The sequence below is a fragment of the Cryptomeria japonica genome, chromosome 10 (genome assembly GCF_030272615.1).
Source record: "Cryptomeria japonica chromosome 10, Sugi_1.0, whole genome shotgun sequence".
NCBI classification, from domain to species: domain Eukaryota; kingdom Viridiplantae; phylum Streptophyta; class Pinopsida; order Cupressales; family Cupressaceae; genus Cryptomeria; species Cryptomeria japonica.
Genome location: NC_081414.1, coordinates 425,370,886 through 425,392,384, shown reverse-complemented (window position 1 = coordinate 425,392,384; position 21,499 = coordinate 425,370,886). Strand labels below are relative to the sequence as shown.

At 37.5% G+C, this 21,499-nt stretch overlaps 1 protein-coding gene across 1 annotated transcript in view; it reads right to left on the bottom strand.

Annotated features, from left to right (window-relative positions):
* Positions 1 to 20,899, bottom strand: part of LOC131034119 (uncharacterized) — a 28,194-nt gene extending 7,295 nt beyond the window's left edge. Inside the window, exon 1 of the mRNA XM_057965508.2 lies at positions 20,493 to 20,899. Coding sequence (XP_057821491.1) covers positions 20,505 to 20,732 — 228 coding nt within the window. The 5' untranslated portion in view covers positions 20,733 to 20,899 and the 3' untranslated portion in view covers positions 20,493 to 20,504. The remainder of the gene's footprint in view (positions 1 to 20,492) is intronic.
* Between the last annotated feature and the right edge of the window lie 600 nt (positions 20,900 to 21,499).

Below are 21,499 nucleotides of genomic sequence, written 5' to 3'. Positions count from 1 at the left end.
TATCCCCAGCTTGCAACCAGTTCTCTCTAGATTTTTGCTTCCAAAAAATTTCTTCTTTGGATAGAATATCCCCATACTCTGCCAACAATTGCTTTTCTTCTAAGAAGGAAGCATGCGACATACCTTCTAATGATCCTGTCATTCAAGGCTTCAAGTTAAGATTCAATGTTCTTTTTGGCAGAGAATATATTTTTAAAATGTGATCCATTCCATTGTAGAAGCTTCTTTTTCACATATTTAAGCTTGGACACAAAACCAAAAAGCCTCGATCCCTCAAAGCTGATCTCTTTCCACCATTTTTCTATCATGGACAAAAAGTTAGGATCCTTCATCCACATGAGCTCAAACCTAAAGGGTGGTTTCACACAACTTGTATCCCCTTGGAGAGAAAGAAGAAGGGGGAAGTGATCAGAGCCTGAGCATGGAAGAACGGAGCACTCCAAGACGAAAGGGAAGGAAGTGAGATCTCCCAACCAGAAAAATCTATCTATTTTCTCCGCTATATTACAAAAGTCTTGCCTCTGATTGTTCCAAGTAAAAGTGATATCCCCTGTTTCAATTTCTAGAAGCCGATTTCTGTCTATCAAATCATTAAAATCTTGTTGTGATCTGCCAAGTCTTGAGATACCACCCCTTTTATCTCTCAAACCTCTAATGGCATTAAAGTCCCCTCCAATAAGAAGATTTTGATCTTGAAGATGAGAGATCACTCCATCTAGATTGAGCCAAAGATTACGTCTACAGGAAGGGGATGAAGGTCCATAGACATTGAGCAAGAAGGAGACATTAAATTGAAGAAACAAAACTTTCACAAGTAACCAATTTCTATTAGAGGCTACTCCCTCTAGTTGGACAAAGGAAGGTTTCCAAACTATCATAAGACCCCTCGAAGCACCATCAGTTGAGACCGTTATCTATTGTGAAGCCTAAAAGAAGTGTCCTAATCTCGCACCAAAAGACTCTGCCTGCTGGCAATCAAATTTTGATTCTTGAAGCAAAATGATATCTGCATTGGTCAAGAGAATTCTTCTCTTAACCACCATTCGCTTGTTAGGTGCATTGAGGCCCCTAACATTCCACAATAATATTATCATTGTTGTTCAGGAAGGGGGGATCCCCTCCGTACTTTCCACATGTCAGTGAGCTTGGTCTGAGTCTCATTCTCCCCTTCTTTAACTATTTGCTCATTAAGAGATTTTTTGCCTCTCTTGGGAGGAGTAAAGCCAAAATCCGGCCTTTCCTTTCCATCTATCATTTGCTTAATTCCCAACTTCCTTTTCTCCTTGATTTTAGAATACATGACAGCAAGCGGGGTATTCATTACCTGCTTCAGATCCTCTTCTTGAGTCATAAAGCCATTAAGAAGTTGTTGAGTATTAGCATCTAAGTTTATTTCAGCACTAGGAGTGCGTAGAGGAGGGGAATCCATGAAGGGATTTGGAGATTCCGAGGAAAGGTTAACAAACTTTTGTAGAATAGGGGAGGAATGAGATGGATCAAAATGATAGGCTTTTTGCTCCTCCAACTAAGCCTCCATAAAAGGGGAAGCCGATGGATTTTGGAAAGAGGAAACTTTGGCCTCATTCATCTCCTGAATAATATCATTTTTTAGAGTCTCAACTTCTAACAGCAGATTTGATAAAGATAAGTCCTTCTCCTTATGAGTAACTGTTAAAGAAGGATTCCCCACATTCTTCTAATTTCTCACTCGATTCCTTTTTTTGGAAACCTTTCTGGGTTTCGGAACGAAGACATTAAACACTCCCCGGTTTAAGATAGGGTTCTTTTTCTGGCCAAAAAGTCTTCTTGAAGTGTTTTTGGTCTTTAACTTCATTTTAGGAGAGAGAATCAAATGGGGATCCTCAGAGGACACACGTGGAACAGAGGGGATAGAAGTCGGCGACCTGCTTATCTAATGGGTTTCCCCAATAAGATTTTGAAATTGGATCTCCTCTGAAAAAACTTTCCCTTGGAGATCCTGTGAAGCCAAAGCAGTGTTGTGAAGCTGAGGCTGGACAACAGGGACCTGCTGAATGTTATCAAGGAGGGTAGGTTGTTGTATTTGCTCCCTTGACTGAAATAACGCTCCCCTTGAGCCTTGCACAGAGTTCCCATTCACTATCTGATTTCTAAGAATGCATTTGCCAGGTTTTTCATCAACCAATCTCTTGATTCTCTGTTTCCATCTTCCAACCTCCGAGACTATTTCCAATTCTCCATAGAAGCCTCGATCCAAGTTTATTTCCACATAGATGTTGGTAAAATCCCCTTTCAGACCATTCAAAAAATCCTCCTCAATACCCACTAGGAAGCCTAAAGCATCACCTATTTTCAAGAGTGCTTCCGGACACCAAAACTCCGAGGGCAAACCCTCTAAAGAGAGCCAAACTGGGGATTTTTCAAACTTATGAGAAGATGGATCAAAACCCAGCTTCCAGTCAGCAATGTGGAAGGAAGAGCCGAGATAGAAGATGGGGCTTCCATTGATAATGCTGTCCTCAAGCTAGAAATTATTAACACTATGGTTCTTGAACTATTTTCAAAATACACAATGTTCCTTAATGTGTTGTTGAGTATGCAGATCCATTGGCGACATGGACAAAACCAACCAAGTAGAAGGAGGGATATACAACTATATGAGAACTTGGATTGACGATTGATGACAGTACATGAGTAGCCCCACAGAGGAAAAACAGAGCAGCCAAGTGTTAGATTGAGCCAGTGTCAAGAGTTAAGGGCAGTGTGAGAAAACTAATTGCATGAAGTTATGGTCAGCTCAAGCTCGAGGATAATGCACAGGAGTAGAATAAACTCGGAGAACTCCATGTACTTGGGAAGAGGTAAAAACCACCCACCTGATTGTACCAATAAGCAAATGGCCAATCAGACCAAGACAAGAACTTGCATAGCACAAAGAGCCTCAAAAATAAATAATTCCTTGACACTAGAAACATTATGAGTAATCATTGCAAAGAAATTAATGTACAGACCTAATCAACCAATGAGGCCTAAGAGGGAAGAGCTCAAAAGAATATAAATATCAAAAGAGACTACTAGAAGAAGGTTGTTGCAATGAAAGGCACAAACACAAATGTTGTGAAAAGAAAGGAAAGGAAATTGTTTAAAAAGGGGAAAATTGAAGAGGCATTGATAAGGTATATGTCCATGATTGGTCTAGTAATTTTTAAATCCTATAAACATGGATAAGTGTGTGTACATGTGTGTATGTACTATGTGAGTCTTGTATGAGTCTGGTGGGTGTGATTTGTCTTTGTGTGGGTATAACTGAACGTATAAATAAGTTGTGTCCCCAAGGAAAGTTGTAAATTGTTGAGTACAATAAACAATGGTGACAAGCTTACTTTGATAGATCACAAGGCAATGGGGACAAGCTCGATATACTAAACCTACATTACCGGGTTCTACAAGGGGACCCCCCGAGCCCGAGTTTGGTTCCCTATGGGTTCGGACAAGGTTTGCCCACAATCTATGGGTTCAACCTTGCGAACCTTGCATGAACCTAGGGGAAATTTCGGCACTTTTCAAGGGACCCGCCCATAAAGAATTTGACCAATTTGTTATTTTTTAAAAAACTTTTTTAAAGTGTTTTTCTTTTGCCAAAAAGGCAAATCCGACCTCCTCAACCCTAATTTGACCTCTTAAAACACCAAAAAGGTAAAACCTATTTCACTTTTGCACAATAGAATGAAAAACAAAACTTCTTTGCTCCATTGCTGAACTTTGTTTTTTGCTTCCCATTGCACAAGGACAGTTGAAGATTGATTGTTGCTTGTCCTAGCCGGTTCTTGTGCTAGTCCTACACGGTTGCAAGTGTAGATTTGTTCTCAAAGACATTAAAGAGGAGGATTTCAACAAAAGAGGTAGGCTTTTGTTGTTCTTTTTTTTTTCAAATTTTCCTTGCATTTTTTTTACAAATTGAAATGAACTTCTCTTGTTTTGTTTTATTTTTTCATTTTGATTTGTAGAATGGCAAGTGCTTCTAGTGCTAGGAACAAACCCTATTTTAAAAAAGACCCAAACTCTCCCCTTTGGAAATATGTGGAAAAGGTAGAACAACTTCCAAGTGAAGGAGGTTTTCTTTGGATTTGTTCTCATTGCAAAGAACCATATAAGAGCTCATACAATCGAGTGAAAGCACATTTGTGCTTTATCCCTCAAAAAGGCATCAAATTTTGTCTAAGACGGCCAAAAGGTAAAGGCCTTCTTCCAGAGGCACATGTATTGGCATATATTGAACAGCAAGAAAAATAGACGAAGCAGCTAGGAAACAATCTACTCATCCTTCGGCAAGAGTAAGACTAAGAAAGGATCGATGGCCTCTCCATCACCTTCCAATCTTGAACCTACAAAGGACCATCCATTCTTGTCTATATACCTCAAGAACAACCTGTGTCACATAAGAGAGCAAAGGGACCATTGGAAACATCATTTCACAATGACGATAGTCAGATTGCTGAGCAAGACATAGCTAGATGCATCCATGCTAATAGATTGGCATTTAATGTTGTTCGCTTACCTTATTTGCAAAAAATGGTGAGATCAACTAATCAAACTCCAAAGGGGTTCAAGGGCCCAGGTTATGAGTAGGTGTGTACTTCCTTATTAGACAAAGAGGTGAAATATGTAGAGGACTCCTTGAAGCCCATCAAGGATTCAGGAATAGAAACAAGGTGTCCATCATATCTGATGGATGGAAAGATGCAAGAAATTGCACATTGATCAACGTTATTGCAGTGTTCCCTAAAAGGTCAATGTTTTTGAGAGCAGTGGATTGTGAAGGGCCGGTGAAGTACTATCCAATAATTGCTAATATTCTTTGCCAAGCCATTGAGGAAGTTGGCCCTTGAAATGTTGTTCAAGTGGTGACAAACAATGCCAAAAATTGTAGGGCTGTTGGGTTACTGGTTGAGGAGCGCTATCAACACATTTTTTGGATACTTTGTGTTGTCCACTCACTCAACCTAATGCTGCAAAAGATTGGCAACAAGATTGAATCGATCAAACAAGTGTATGTTGACGTCGAGGAGATCCAAATGTTTATCACCAACCACCATATGTCACAAGGCATATTTAGACAATTCTCGAGATTGGAGCTGTTGAAGGTAAGTTAATCTTAAATTTAATAAAATAATAAATATGTTTAGTAAACTTTTAATTTAATTTTTTCTTATTTTCATTTTCATTTTGGAATAGATTGCTGAGACCTGTTTTGCCTCTAACACACTTGTGTTGAGACGATTTGTGAAGGTTCTTGAGGCACTATCTAGCATGATAATCAGCCCTTATTGGAGCATACGGAGGCAATCTAGCACTACAAGAGCAACAAACATTAAGAGAATGAAACTAGATGACTCTTGGTGGGATCATGTTGAGTACCTCCTAAATTTCATTGAGACTATATTGAGCATGATCCATTACACTAACATGGATAGGCCTTGTTTAGGTGAGGTATATGATGGCATCAACTCAATAATTGAGAGGATGAAAGTTATCATAAATGAAAAAGAGCAAGATACCGAAGAAACATTCTTCAAAGAGCTATTACAAGTGGGGTTGTTGTTGCACCAAAAGATCGACCTGTTAATGCCCGATACAACCACTAGGCTTATACAATCCACAGGAGGCGGTTAAGCCATGTCACAAACCCGAGCGTTGCGCTACACAGCACAAGGAGACCAAGGGTGCACACCTTGCAACAATCCCCCCCCCTAGTGCATGCGAGGGGTTTGAACCTGTGACCAAGCTCTGATACCACTTGTTACAAGTGTGGTTGCCGTTGCACCAAAAGATCGACCTATTAATGCCCGATACAACCACAGGAGGCGGTTAAGCCATGTCACAAACCCGAGCGTTGCGCTACACAGCACAAGGAGACCAAGGGTGCACACCTTGCAACAATCCCCCCCCAATGCATGCGAAGGGTTTGAACCTTTGACCAAGCTCTGATACCACTTGTTACAAGTGTGGTTGTCGTTGCACCAAAAGATCGACCTATTAATGCCCGATACAACCACTAGACTTATACAATCCACAGGGGGCAGTTAAGCCATGTCACAAACCTGAGCGCTGCGCTACACAGCACAAGGAGACCAAGGGCGCAAACCTTGCAACAAGAACTACAACAAATCATTATGGAGAAATGGAACAAAATGACCACTCCATTGCACCTCCTTTCCATTGCATTGAGTCCAAAATATTATAGTCAAGAGCTCTTTACTGGCACAAGAGTTGCCCCATATAGAGATCCCAAAGTTGCTCAAGGGTACAAGGAAACCCTTCATAGACTCTTTCACCAAGACATACATGCTGCAGTAAGGGCTGAATTCATGAGTTTTTCAAGCACAAATGATTGTGGTCTTGAAGCTCTTTGGGACAAGCATAGGGCACCTGCTCAGTTGGTCGTACTTCCATGGAGAAGCATACCGGCACCTACAGTCTATAATCATTAAAATTTTATCGCAAATTCTTAGTTATTAAAAAAAAAACTTCTATCTTGCTTATATTTTGATTTTATTTAACTCTCTAATTTTGTCATGTCCCTAAACCAGATCAAACCCCTATTAATAGAAAACTAAAACATAAAGGGCCGATTGGGACAAATGTTCAATAATTACTTAGTAGTGAATTCTCAAATAGGACCAACCTAGGGTTTAATGTTTCGAAATTTTGATGGACGACCTGAATGACAAACTAGGGCCGACTCAAATGAAAAGCACCTAATTGAGGGTCGACCTGATAAGGCCAAGCCATGAGTTAATTAAAATAATTATCCTAGCTGACTCCCTAGGATTGAGTGCCCTCCTTTGGGCATACAAACAATAAAATTAAATAAAGTTTATATCCTCTCTGGACCGACCTGCTTGAAGAGATGTGACTGTTTAGTGAAGGGGTGTTTTGGTTGATATAAATAAGAAAACATTTGGAGGACATTAGGCAAGCAATACATTAAATATTCACAGCAAACCTGAAAGATCAGTTCTCCTGTGCATAAAGCCTCTCCTCCTGTCCCTATGTATCAATTACTGATCCATCAGTAGAAGGCAAGGAAGAGGTGGTAAACGAGCTATAAGATTTGCTAAGAGAGGCTCAAGAGGAAAATGGGGAGTCCAAGTTAAAAGCAGTTAATTTTAAAGCAAAGCTAATAGAGGTGGTCTAGGGGATGTTTCACCATAGAGTCCAAAATTATGTCTTATGTTAGGCTTTTGATAAGATCAGTAAGGCAATAGTCACACATGCCAAAATAGATGAAGGGGTTTTGAAGATAAGAGACAAGTTATTTCTTCATACACTTCAAATGGATAAAGTCTTAAAACAAAATATAATCAGCCTACAAAATTTCCCAAAATCACAATAACACATGACATATTGTAATGTCCCCTTTTTGAAATAGGATTTAATAATAAATTATAAAAATAGATTAAAATATTAAAATATAATTATTAATTTTATGCTTTGAATAAATAATAAGTTATAACATAAAAAATAATAATAAAAAATAAAATATAAATTAAAATCCAATTAAGTTTAATGAATGATCAAAGGGCATGAAATAAAGAGTTGTGACTATTGGAGGATTAAAGGTATAAAAGGAGTGAATCAGACATCAACTTGGAAATGAATGGAGAAAAATATAAGTGACTTGAGGAAATATAAAATAAATAATTATTTTCAAAAGACAACAATTAAGGATGAATAGTTGTGACTCTTTCAAAGGGTAGAAATAGTGAAGAGGTGTGACACCCTCCCAATTTTAAGATATAAAAAGGAGATCAAATCTTTGGAGATGCATCAATTCAGATCATAACAATTCAGAGCAGAAATTCAGAATGACACTCAGCACTAAAGGAATCCAAGAGATTTGGAAAATAATTTATTATTCTCAAAAGGCAGCAATGAAGGGTGGTGATTCTTTCACCAATAAAATATAAAGGAGAGATCATTCCAAGAATTCAATTATCACTCTATCACTTCAGCAATCATTCAATGATCACTCACCAATACATCAAATCAGCAATAATTAAATTATCACTCTTGAATCCATCAAAGGAAATCATTGAATCATCAATTGGGAATAAAGGAATCAAGCAAACAATCAATCAATGATACAAACATCCATCATTTAAACATCAACTATTCTAGCATCAATCATTCTAACATCAAATCATTCAAATATCAATCAGTTTTTACCGGATCTACAAACTTAACCACAAAACAAATCTGATAAACTGCAGCAATAACAAAGATAAGCAGATAAACAGCACAACTCACAACACCAAGATTTTAACATGGAAAAACCAGTTAAGGGAAAATCATGGTGGGAACCTACCCACAATAAGATGATACTCTGCAGTAGTATGTGAAAATATTACAATGGGGAATGCACATGCATTCATGCACACTGCCTAGAGCTCACTGCTCAAGAGATAATGACTTGGAAAGCTACAACCCTCAGGGAAGTCTCACTTACTTACAAAAAGAATCGGACTACAATCCGGAAGGAATGAACTAAAAGAATAGCATCTCCAAATGCCTAATCACAGTTCCGATTAAGCACAATTGTATGCTTTGCAACACCAATCTTTGCTCAATACATCATACCAAAAGATGAATCCTTATTCGCACATATACCACTCTCTGATAATGCAGACACAACTATGATACCTAAATTACATGACAATATCACCTATTTATACAAATCATCAACCTTGACAACAAGGTCGGCTAAACCCTCAACTCACAATTACAAAATTACATCACACGATACAAAGATCAACCACCGGACCAATATAATGATATACATGACATAACATGGTCCTAAACCAAATTCCCAAATGCTCATCACCACCGATAATCACGCCAAGATCAACCGCAACACGCTACACCACCAAGAAAACCGCATAACACGAAGAACATCACCGGTTCAGCAAAATCACCAAGAACTCGCACAACGATCAATTCGGATCACCAAAACAAATAGGACATACTTAGGAAACACCAGCAAGCATGTTAGAATTATCGACAACAATTACACCAACACCACTTATCAAATCTTCATCGATGAACATTTGAAACCTCGAGAATACACAAACAGCAACAACTATTACGAAGAAAAGATAGCTTGCGAAGCACCAAATCACGAACCATCTAAAATGAAGATACTCAAGATCATCCCAAACATTCTCCCAAAATCTCAGATCATGAGCTGATCACACCAGAATATACCAGAGGAAATACTGAACTCTGCGAAGCACTGATAAAAAAACAAACTGCAAAACTGGATCATTTGATATGATCAATTAAGCTTCACGGAACATCAAAACCAATACAAAAGAATATAATGATACTAGAAATACTTCATAAAACAAACCATGATCCCAATAAACCAATTTGCAATCACCGGAGCAGGAATATGTTGACATCAATGACAACAACATATCCTAGCAGTAGCAATGTCCAACAATCTCCCTCTTTGGCATTGATGGCAACATATGAATGTGAAAAACAATCAATGCAAAGAAAGAAAATGTCTCCAACAAACTCCCCCTAAGATAAAACAGATAAAACAGTTTTTCACATGCTTCTCTCCCCCTTTCACAGCAATGCCAAAGATCTCAAAAACAGAAAACCAAACATACTCTCCCCCTATGAAATACATAACCAAACTACTCCACCAGAGGAGCAGCACCAACTCATCAATCTGGATAAAGAGATAAGACTGTGAAGTCCACCGGATTGATGCAACTCAATGCATCTAGTTCTCATCAGGAGGGCTGGATACCCCTAACTTGTCTCTTAGATAGACAAATGTATCTACAGGCAAAGGCTTAGTGAAAATATCAGCAATTTGTTCCTTTGTAGATACATACTCCAACTTAACTTCCTTTTCACTGACTTTTTCTCTCAAGTAATGATATTTGATTGACACATGTTTAGTCTTTAAATGTTGCACCGGATTCTTTGACATGTTAATAGCACTGGAATTATCACAGTATATGACAGTAGGCTCATCATAGATAACTCTGATATCCTTCAACATTTGCTTCATCCAAACTACATAAGTGCAGTTACTAGCAGCAGCAATGTACCCAGCTTCAGCAGTAGATAAGGACATTGAATCATGTTTCTTGCTAACCCATGAAACCAATTTCTTACCTAAAAAAAATGTTCCACCAGTGGTGCTCTTCCAGTCATCAACATCACCAGCCCAATCAACATCAGTGTAAGCACATAACATGAAATCATCATTCTTCAAATACCACAAACCATAATCCACAGTCCCCTTCAAATATTTGAATATCCTCTTAACAATAGTGACATGACTCTCTTTTGGATCAGCTTGATATCTAGCAGCCATACACACAGCATGCATAATGTTCGGCCTAGTCTAAGTAAGATATAGCAGTCCACCAACCATAGATCTGTACAAACTCCGATTAGCTTTCAGAGATTCATCATTTTTAGACAATTTGCAGTCAGTCACCATAGGAGTTCCAACCGGTTTGGAGTCATCCAACCCAGACTTCTTCAACAATTCCTTCACATATTTAGTTTGAGATATAAAAATACCTTTTCCAGTCTGTGAAATCTGCAAACCTAAAAAAATTTCATCTAACCTATCATAGACATCTCAAATTCTTTCTGCATATCACCGACAAACTTCATGCTCAAGTTATCATTTCCTCCAAAGATAATATCATCAACAAAAACTTCAACAATCAAGATGTTATCATTCTCAATCTTAAAATACAGATTACTATCAACAGTACCTTAATTAAATCCCAATTTCAGGAAGTACTTATCCAATCTAGCATACTAGGCTCTAGGGGTTTGTTTCAATCCATAAAGAGCTTTCTTCAATTTACATACCATGTCTCCATCATCTGATAATGAAAATCCATCAGATTGCTCAATGTAGACTTCTTCCTCAAGATCACCATTCAAAAAGGCAGATTCGACAACCATCTGATACACTTTGAAATCTTTATAAGCAGCATATGCAAGCAGCAGTCTAACAGCTTCAAGTCTGACTACCGGAGAAAAAGTCTCCTCATAATCAATTCCTTCTTTTTGTGAATATCCTTTACATACCAGTCTTGCTTTATTTCTGACAACTTCACCGGCTTCATTCAATTTATTTATGAATACCCATTTAGTACCAATAACATTCTTATCTTTAGGTCTAGGCACAAGCTCCTATGTGTTATTCTTTTCAATTTGATCTAATTCTTCTTCCATAGCTCTCATCAAATTTTCATCTTTACAAGCTTCAACAACATCTTTAGGTTCAATTTTAGAAATCAAACATACCTCTTCAGCAGCTAGCCTTCTTCTTGTCATCACGCCTTTATTTTTATCTCCAATAATTTGATTTTCTGAATGATTCAATCTTACATACTTCGGAGTCTTCTAATTGTTTTGATTTTCAGGTTCCTGCACCTCTCCACTGGCAGCAGCAGCATCCGGATTAACTGTCTCTATCGGATCAATCTGCTTCAATTCTTTAGTCTGAGTAGACGTTATAACAACATGTTGACCATCATCATCTCCGCATGCTCTGATCTCTTTTCCAAGGTTTTCATCAACCTTCACATTTGCACTTCTCACTATCTTTCTCAGTCTCTTATTGTAGCACCAGTAGGCTTTGCTCTTGGTTGAATATCCTAAGAAAATTCCTTCATCACTCCTTGCATCAAACTTTCCTATATCCTCATCTCTCTTGATATAACATTTGCTACCAAATATTCTGAAATATCTCACTATAGGAACATGACCAAACCATAGCTCATAAGGAGTCTTACCGGTATCACTTTTAATATGAACTGAGTTGAATGTGTAAACAGCAGTGCTAATAGCTTCTCTCCAATAAATCTTCGGAACATTCCCTTGAATCAGCATTGTTCTTGTAGCATCCAAGGCAGTTTTGTTCTTCCTTTCAACAACTTCATTTTGTTGTGGGGTTCTAGGAGTAGATAATTGTCTTCTAATCCCATGCTTCTCACAGAATGAATCAAACTCACCGGAGCAGAATTCTCCTCCTCTGTCAGATCTCAACATTTCACCTTCAATCCTGACTCAGTCTCAACCTTTGCTTTTAATATCTTGAACTTGTCTAATGCTTTAGAATTTTCCTTCAAAAAGACAACCCACATCATCCTAATATAATCATCAATTAGCAACATAAAATATATGTCACCTTGCACACTTCTAACATTTGTAGGTCCACATAGGTCAGTATGCACAAGATCTAGCAATCCATCAGATGTATATTGTTTGCTCTTGAAATAAATCCTTGTTTGCTTACCCAATTGACATTCCTTACATATAGGATTAGCAAGCTTAACAATCTTAGGCAGATCTCTGACAGCTTGAGTAGAACTAATCTTAAGCATTGAATCAAAATTAACATCACACGTTCTCCTATGCCACAACCACCTTTCATCAATCTGAGCAATCAAGCAACTTTTCTCACCAGCATTCAAATGAAAGATATTACCTTCAGTTTTAGTTACTGATGCACTCTCTATACCAGAGGCATTTAGGATCTTGCATTTACCATTCTTGAATCACAAATCATAACGTTTGTCAACCATCTATCCAACACTTAGAAGATTGTGCTTCAAACCTTCAACATATAGGACATCATCAGTATTATGCTTACCATCAAAGGAAATAGAACCTCTACCACGGATCACATAGGCTTTGTCATCTCCAAATCTCACTATTCCACCATCATACCTTTCCATACTCACAAATTTGCTTTTATCACCGATCATATGATCTGAACAACCGGTGTCAATTACCCATTCATCTTTCTCTTCAACTTTAGCAGCTAAAGCTTTCTCCTCAATAGTATAGCTTATGGAATCAATAGGCATCGGTCTATCTTCTTTGATAGCAATAAATACAACTTCATCTCCTTCTGATTCTTTCTCTATAACACCTTCATCAGCAGCATAATAGCAGTTCTTCTGATATTTATACTTCTGGTTAGACTTGTAAGGCTTATCATATTTTTTATGCTTCTCATATCTATCATTCTTATCATGCTTCTCAAACTTATCATGCCTATCATACTTAGCCATTCTCTCCGGGCATCTAGAAGCAAAATGTCCTACCTTATTGCAAGAGAAACATTTCAAAGGCAATTTTCCATCATACTTACCAACTCCCTTAGGCAATCTCCGGGCAATCAATGCTTCAAGCTCATCAAGTTCTCTTTCTTGCTCTTCCATCTCTCTCCTTTCTCTTTCATATTTCGATATTTTGCATTCTTCAAGATCATACTTCTGCTTTCCAAATACAGATGCTCTAAAGGTTGTCTCAGACTTTCCATGTGATTCACCAAATTCGCTCAGCTCAAATGCAGCAATCTTTCCAACCAACATATCTCTTGTTACAGTAGTCACACTCTGGATCTCATCAATAGCAGCTACCTTATGTTTGTAAGCAGGAGGCAAAGATCTCAGCACCTTAGCAACAATTTCATCTTCTTCAAGGATTCCACTGGCACATCTGATACCTAGGACAGGATCATTCACCTTAGCCATAAAGGTATTTATGTTCTCATCTTCTCCCATCTTCAACATCTCATATTTTCCTTTCAAGCTCTGCAACTTAGCAACTTTTACTTGTTTATCTCCTTCATACAGGGTTTAAAGCTTCTCCCAAATCTCATGTGCGATCTGAAGTCCCATTACATTAGTCATCTCTGGATCAGTCAGGGCACTCAGCAATGCTTCCTTCGCTCTAATGTTATTTTTAGTTTCCTTGATCTCATCAGCAGTAACCGGTCCATTCTAAGGAACAGCATAGACATTATTTGCAATCTTCCAGTAATCTTCTCCAACTTCTCCAAGACACCTCAAGTGCACTTCCATCCGGTTCTTCCATATAACATAGTTACTACCATCAAATCTTGGACTCTCCTTCTTAAAGATAACACTTCCACTTCCAGTTGCCATCCCGGATCTCCTCAAGCGGTTAAGCATCTTCCGGAGGATCTAGCTCTGATACCAATTGTTAGCAACAACAATGAAGGAAAACTGAGAGGGGGGGGGTGAATCGGTTTTCACCGGATCTACAAACTTAACCACAAAAACAAATCTGATAAACTGCAGCAATAACAAAGATAAACAGATAAACAACACAACACACAACACCAAGATTTTGACATGGAAAACCCGATTAAGGGAAAAATAACGGTGGGAACCTCCCCACAATAAGATGATACTCTGCAGTACTATGTGAAAATATTACAATGGGGAATGCACATGCATTCATGCACACTACCTAGAGCTCACTGCTCAAGAGATAATGACCCGAAAGGCTACAACCCTCAGGGAAGTCTCACTGACTTACAAAAAGAATCGGACTACAATCTAGAAGGAATGAATTGAAAGAATAGCATCTCCAAATGCCTGATCACAGTTCCGGTTAAGCACAATTGTCTGATCTGCAACACCAATCTCTGCTCAATGCATCATACTGAAAGATGAATCCTTATTCGCACATAGACCACTCTCTGATAATGCAGACACAACTATGATACCTAAATTACATGACAATATCACCTATTTATACAAATCATCAACCTTGACAACAAGGTCGGCTTAACCCTCAACTCACAATTACAAAATTACATCACGATACAAAGATCGACCACTGGACCAATATAATGATATACATGACATAACATGGTCCTAAACCAAATTCCCAAAAGCTCATCACCATCGGTAATCACGCCAAGATCAACCGCATAACACGAAGAACATCACCGGTTCAACAAAATCACCAAGAACCCGCACAATGATCAATGTAGATCACCAAAACAAATAGGACATACTTAGGAAACACCAACAAGCACGTTAGAATCATCAACAACAGCTGCACCAACACCACTTATCAAATCTTCATCGATCAACATCTGAAACCTCAATAATACACAAACAACAACAACTGTTACGAAGAAAAGATAACTTGTGGAGCACCAAATCACAAACCATCTGAAATGAAGATACACAAGATCATCCCAAACAGTCTCCCAAAATCTCAGATCATGAGCTGATCACATCGGAATATACCGGAGGAAATACTAAACTCTGCAAACCGGACCATCTAATATGATCAATTAAGCTTCCCGGAACATCAAAACCAATACAGAATAATATAATGATACTAGAAATACTCCATACCCCAAACCATAATCCCAATAAACCAATCTGCAATCACCGGAGTGGGAATATGTTGACATCAATGACAACAACATATCCTAGCAGCAGCAATGTCCAACAATCTTTGCAACTAGCATCACTTGTGCTGAGTATATACATCAGCAAATACCATGCCTGAAGATGAAGGTTATCATTTTGGTGTGTAGATATATCAACATCCAAGAAAGAGAAACTTCCCTATATATTTTAAATTTTCACTATTTTTTATATAGTTGTCCCCGTCGTCCCCTAAAAAGGCAAAAAAAAAAAAATTGTCCCTGAAACCCATTTCCCCATCCAAGAAACTTGGGGTAACATATAAATTTCTTCATTTTTGATAAAATTAAATTTATAAATATACTGCAATTATCATCTTAAGTTGGAACTGTTGTTTTTGTGCAAAAATCAGGAATATCCCAAAAAGGGACATTACACATATGCAAGCTTGTTTCTAATACAATTTCATTTGTTAATTTTGTGGTAAATGATCTGAAGATTAAATAAATGGAGTAGAAAATTTTGACAGAACCCAAGGTACCTGAGCTGAGGTATAAAAGAGGAAAATTTGAGGACCTAAAGAACTGAAAAACTGAGTTCATGGCTTTGCCATACCACTTTTCAGACCCCATAGTACAAGATGAACAGCTAAACTCCGCCAAATTTCATAAAGCTCTTGAGGATATATTTTGACATTAGAAACACAAACTAACACTTAAATCAAGGACAGTAACATATTGTTGAATGCCAGATGGGATAGCACCTTAGCAAATGTAGACATGCTAACTAATGCTAAACACCCAACTAATCAAGACTGGGATTATTGAAATAATGCAGATGGTGATCAAGCAGCACCAATTCTTTAATCATAATTTCTTTCAAGAGTAAGTGTCTTTTCCATGTTTTGGGAGAAGCCTCCTTAAGGGAGGCTAGAGTTATCAGAGCCACTCTTGACAAGTATTGCGAGGTGTCAGGGCAGAGAGTCAATTGGCATAAATCAGAATGTTACTGCTTTAATACCCCATTAGAAAAGCAATGAGAAATTTCCAGGATTTTGGGCGTTAAGAGTGGGAAATTAACAGGGAAATTCCTTGGTATTCCTCTTTTTGCGGAAGTAGGCTGATCGAATCTTTGGAATAAGCTTCTCGACAATTGCATGAGCCAGCAAGAGGGATGGAAGAGTTCTCATGTTGAAATCAGTGATTTTTGCAATCCCTATTTATTCTATGTCTTGCCTAAAGATTCCAGTGAAAATTATTCAGCTGATCGAGCAAAAGATGAGGAAATTTCTTTGGAGTGGTAATCCTGAGCAGATCAAGATTCCCCTTGTGGCGTGGGAGAAGGTGTGCAAACCAAAGGTGTCTGGGGGTGCAGGGATCAGAAGGTGAAGTATTTTAAACGAGGCGTTGGGAGCGTTGGGAGTATGTACTATATTCTAACCCTAACTCTAATGGTTTTTTATTTGCTTTATTTTTTTAATTTCAGTTGATCATGCTGTGAGAAAAGAACTTTACATGGACATGTGGCATACATTTCTCTAATACGAACAAAGTCGAATGCAATTTTTGTTGCCTTGAAAGCTATGGAAACATTTATCACTTCAAACGGCATTTTGCAAAAGTGCCAGAGCTTGATGTTAAGCCTTTCAAATAGGGTCCTACAAATGTCACCCGTCAAGTTTTAATGGCTTGAGTACTATGTAGAAATTAAACAAAGAGTAAGAATAATCGTTGGATTTACATCTTATGAGACCAAAGTTGATCCTTTAGACAAGGCTGAGCAATCACAGCAACCTATTCCAGATTAATCTACACATTCTTGTACAACAAAGTGTATAGAGCAGAAGAAGACTGTTCATGAGTGGGCAGAAGAGGCCATTAGTATTTTTTTATAGCATATACCATTCTAAATTATCATTTAATGTTGCCAAGTCCCAATACTAGCAAGCTATGTTGATGCCATTGTAGTTGCAGTCCTAAGTTCAATGTCCCTTCATACGAGACTTTGAGAAGTGACATGTTGAGGGATGAAATTAAGGATGCAAGTGATGCCCATTATTGCAATGAGTGGGCTAGATAGGCTACACTATCATTAATAAACATGAGATCTTCAAAATCTATGAGATAGAATGGAAAAAATTGTTTGCACTATCATGTCAAATGGGCGGATGGATAGGAGAAACCATACTCTCATGAATTTCATTGTGGCATTGCATACAATTTGTATTTATTTTCCTTTCCCCTCTGCTCAAATCAATTTATAGAGAAAAGAAGTAGTGGGGGTATTCTGTGTTTCTTCTATAAGCTCAGATTTGAAGAGAAAAGGGCACTAGGGTTTACATTTACTGTGAAATTGGTTTTCTCCTTATATTCATGTGCTTCTTTTCATTGGGTCACAAATGTATTTGAGTCCTCAAGCAAAAGACAAGTATAAGATATAGCTTCTATTACCTGTGTAGCTTCCTGCTTTGCAACAATGGCAAGCCCCAATGTGAAGGGAGACAGTCAAACTGAAAAATGGAATTCTTCAAGTGCCAAGAACAGTATCCAATAAGCTAATACCAAGGGCTTTAAAAACAAAATATAAAAAAGCAGGTCATTAAAGAATAAACCAAAATCTGTTGCACTACACTAACCTGGATTATATTCATAATGCATTTTGAACTGGTATGGTATGCGAAACTTTAGAAACTAATGAATAAACATATTTGAGCAGATAGGGCACCCTGATTACAGTTGATGAACTGCTGAATACAAGGAAAGATGCCCTGAATGAAGGAATTAAAGTACTTTTGCTGAAACAGATCAGCATTAACCTCGTTAAAACTCTATTGTCAGTTAGAGTGGGTGTATCCTGCTATGTAGGGGCTGTAATAGAGGAAATGCAGGATTAGATGCATTCAAAAACAAAATTGAATGTTCTCAAGGTGTCTCGTGTAATCATTGTGCACTCTGTTTTGGTGAATTCCAACAGCACCTTGATATTTATTAAGAGATCAACCAGATGGATGATGACATCTTAATGTAGTTGAATAAGATCTGGAAGATGATGAAGGGCATGGCAACCGAGGTCCCAAATGCAGAAGTAGGACAAGTAGATAAATATTTATTAGTGAGAAGGTAAATGTGAAAGTACTTGAGGATTGGGAGGACCCTGATTTGGATGAACTCGTGAAGGAAAACAAAACTCCCACCCTTGTGCCAGTCAAAGTTGACAGCTCCTTCAAGGGCACGGAAGAATGATAGAAATAGCTCACCCTGTTCCCTTTGTTTTTAGCTTATAAATTAGCAATTTGTACACGTGAGGTTCAGAGTGGCTGCAAAAATAGTCAGCCAAATCTGAACCTAAACCCCTTTTACGTGGATTGCCTATCTTTGGCAGATGTCCTCCAGTTTTTACTAAACTGAATTCCTTGATTTGTTTAAGACACATTACTTGTCCTACTAACTTGCTAAGTAAAGTTTAGTAAATTTTGTGGTTTTTTAAACTTAGTTGAATATTTTATATCGGACAGTGTCTGTATTGTTTTACTCTTGAGCATTATGCTGTTCATTAACTGTTTCAAACTTTGGTACATAATTAGTGAGTATAGAAGCTTCATATTTTATTTCTCTGTTATAGGCTTGATCTTAATTATGCTGGTTTCATAAATTGCTTGTTAATAGACTGCATGTGGTAATGCTTTTCCCTCCTGGTTTTGGAGGTTGTCAAACAGCACAAGTGACAATTTGAATGCTTTCTATCTATGTTGGAGGCAATAATGCATCCCTTTTTAACTTATTTATCAAAGAAAAAAACTTACATGATTGAATGAAATTTATCAGGCTGCTAACAAACCTTGGCTACATGGTTTTTATGTCTTTAAGGTTGACACCAATATGGTATGGAAAATGCTTTTACTGGGTACACACAGTTGATACTGTTGAGCCTTTACCATTCATCATAGTCACCTAGAGGCAAGGGGATAAACGTATGGGAAATGGAATGCCATTTTAAGTCAGTGAAGAGGAGTACACAGTTAAAGGTATAGCTATATTACATATAAATAATCACCAGAAGATGTGAATATGACGAAAGTGATGCAGTTTCCTATACTGGAGTCTCCTGGTGTCCAACGAGATAAAAATCATAAATTTAAAATTTAAGGTCAAGATCAAAATATTGGGGGATCCCTTTGTAGATCGCTTCTTGCATGATGCATATATAAATACTTTTTTCACACCTTCAACATTAATTGGACACCCCACCATCCAATATCAAGTCCACAGCAGTTTGACTATTTAAATAAAAAGAAAAGAAACTTGCCTACCCAGAGAAGCTCATGCTTCATGTTGACTATGGACCTTATGAGCAGCTTATAGGCAGAACTTTCCAAGAATTATTCATTTTGTGCTTCTAAACAACCAGAGTGGCTAAGAGAGATTAACAAGGTTGTATTTTTCTTACTCAGGGAAATGTCTCTGTAATTTTTCTAGATGAAACTGAACAGAGAGGTTTCCATGTTGCTCACAAAAAGTTATGGTAGTGCGTATTACCATGTCTATTGATGTGAAAGACATGGAACTCAAGAGACTTTGAAATGCTACCCAATTATTTAAAATTTAAGGTTTCTGCAATGAGGAGTTTTCTCAATAATTTTGGATTAATTACTTTGTTGTTTTTATTTTAGCAAGCACGGGTAATCCAGAGATATTGGGAAAATGTGTCATATGTCTCATTCTAGATCACTAATTTGACAATATTTGCAAGGTGGCTCCCATCTTCAATTTTTATAAAGCCTGCCTGTTATGCGCTTGATAAACTATTGCTTGCTCGATGGTTCAAATTATCGAATAAGAATATTGAACAGGTGATAATTGCTTGGAGTTTGTAGACGAGAAGGGTAATGAACAGACCGTGTATTTGAGCAAAAGAAAGTGCAGCCAACCAGATTAATCTCTATAATTCTATGACAACTACGGGTGTAGCAAGAATCTTCTGATAAAATGAGTCTAATTTCATGTAAGTGGTGTTTTCACAGTTTATTAAGTTATGTAATCGGATCCAATTGTATGGTTTCAGGTCAAACTTTATCTCATATTTAACAAATAGTGATTTTGAAGAACTTATCTCTCATGATTATGAAGAGTCTACTTAATACGCAATTCGTCCAGCTAAGTTTATAACTCCTTAAATTTTGGCAATCAACCAAGTTGGGCAGGTGAAAAAGGTTGAAACTTGACAATCCCCTAAACTGAAAGTGACATTAAATAAGAGAGAGCTGACCTGTGAGTGCATTTAGTTGGGAGGCACAGGTGTCTGTGTATCTTCTTCTTCTTCGACACCACCACCATAACGACGCCGGAACTTGGCTATTTGGCCGATTGTCTCAGAAATTTGGCGCCGAGACTTCAAGTGGTAGACTTTGGGTGTGCTGGTGAATTTAGTGGCCAACATGCGTAAGATTCTTCCGGATGGCATCACCATTGTTATCCACTGTTTTGCAGGATGTATCCCTTTCTTCATTTTTTCTCTCCCCCCCGATCGTCACTAGGGTTTGGGGTTTAAGTCACTTCCACCGCCTACAGTGGAACGCTTCCAAAAGTCGATCCAATTTGTTTAAATTTCGGAATCGTACCTTTATATCTTCCCCCAGAGTTTAAAAAAGGGATTGGCATTGTAGGGGAGAGGGACAAGTACGGGGTTGGTTATAGCAACTGTGCATATAATATCTAGTCTTGCTACATATTTATACTATATAATGTAAATAAATAATTCACATATAAATTTAAAAAATGTCACATGTTGATCAAAATGAACCAATATTTGAACATAAAATAACCTATAAATGTTATATAAAAAAGGCATAAATACATTAATTAACAAGTGAAATAGACCATTTTTTGTTTCAAATAAAATATCATAACTATCTACTATAAGTGTGTCATTTATAAAATAAGATACTCACTTAAACAAGTATTGTTATCATACTGTAAAAATATTATTCTTATGTGTACAACTATTGGGGTAGCAATGTATATGCATTGAAGTATTTCATATTAGTAATTTGTCTTATCACAAATATAAAAGGTGAACACAATAAATAGGGGAAAGGATTCAGTAAGGGAAGAGTACCAATAGCTGAAATAGTTCCAATAATCGTCACCTTAATACCATGTTGACCCCCCAAAACATAAAAAAAAAAATTGTCAGTACATAAATAAAAAAATACCATTAAATATTTATTTTAACACCAATACATGTTCACAAATGAATTAGTAGTTGAAAATCAA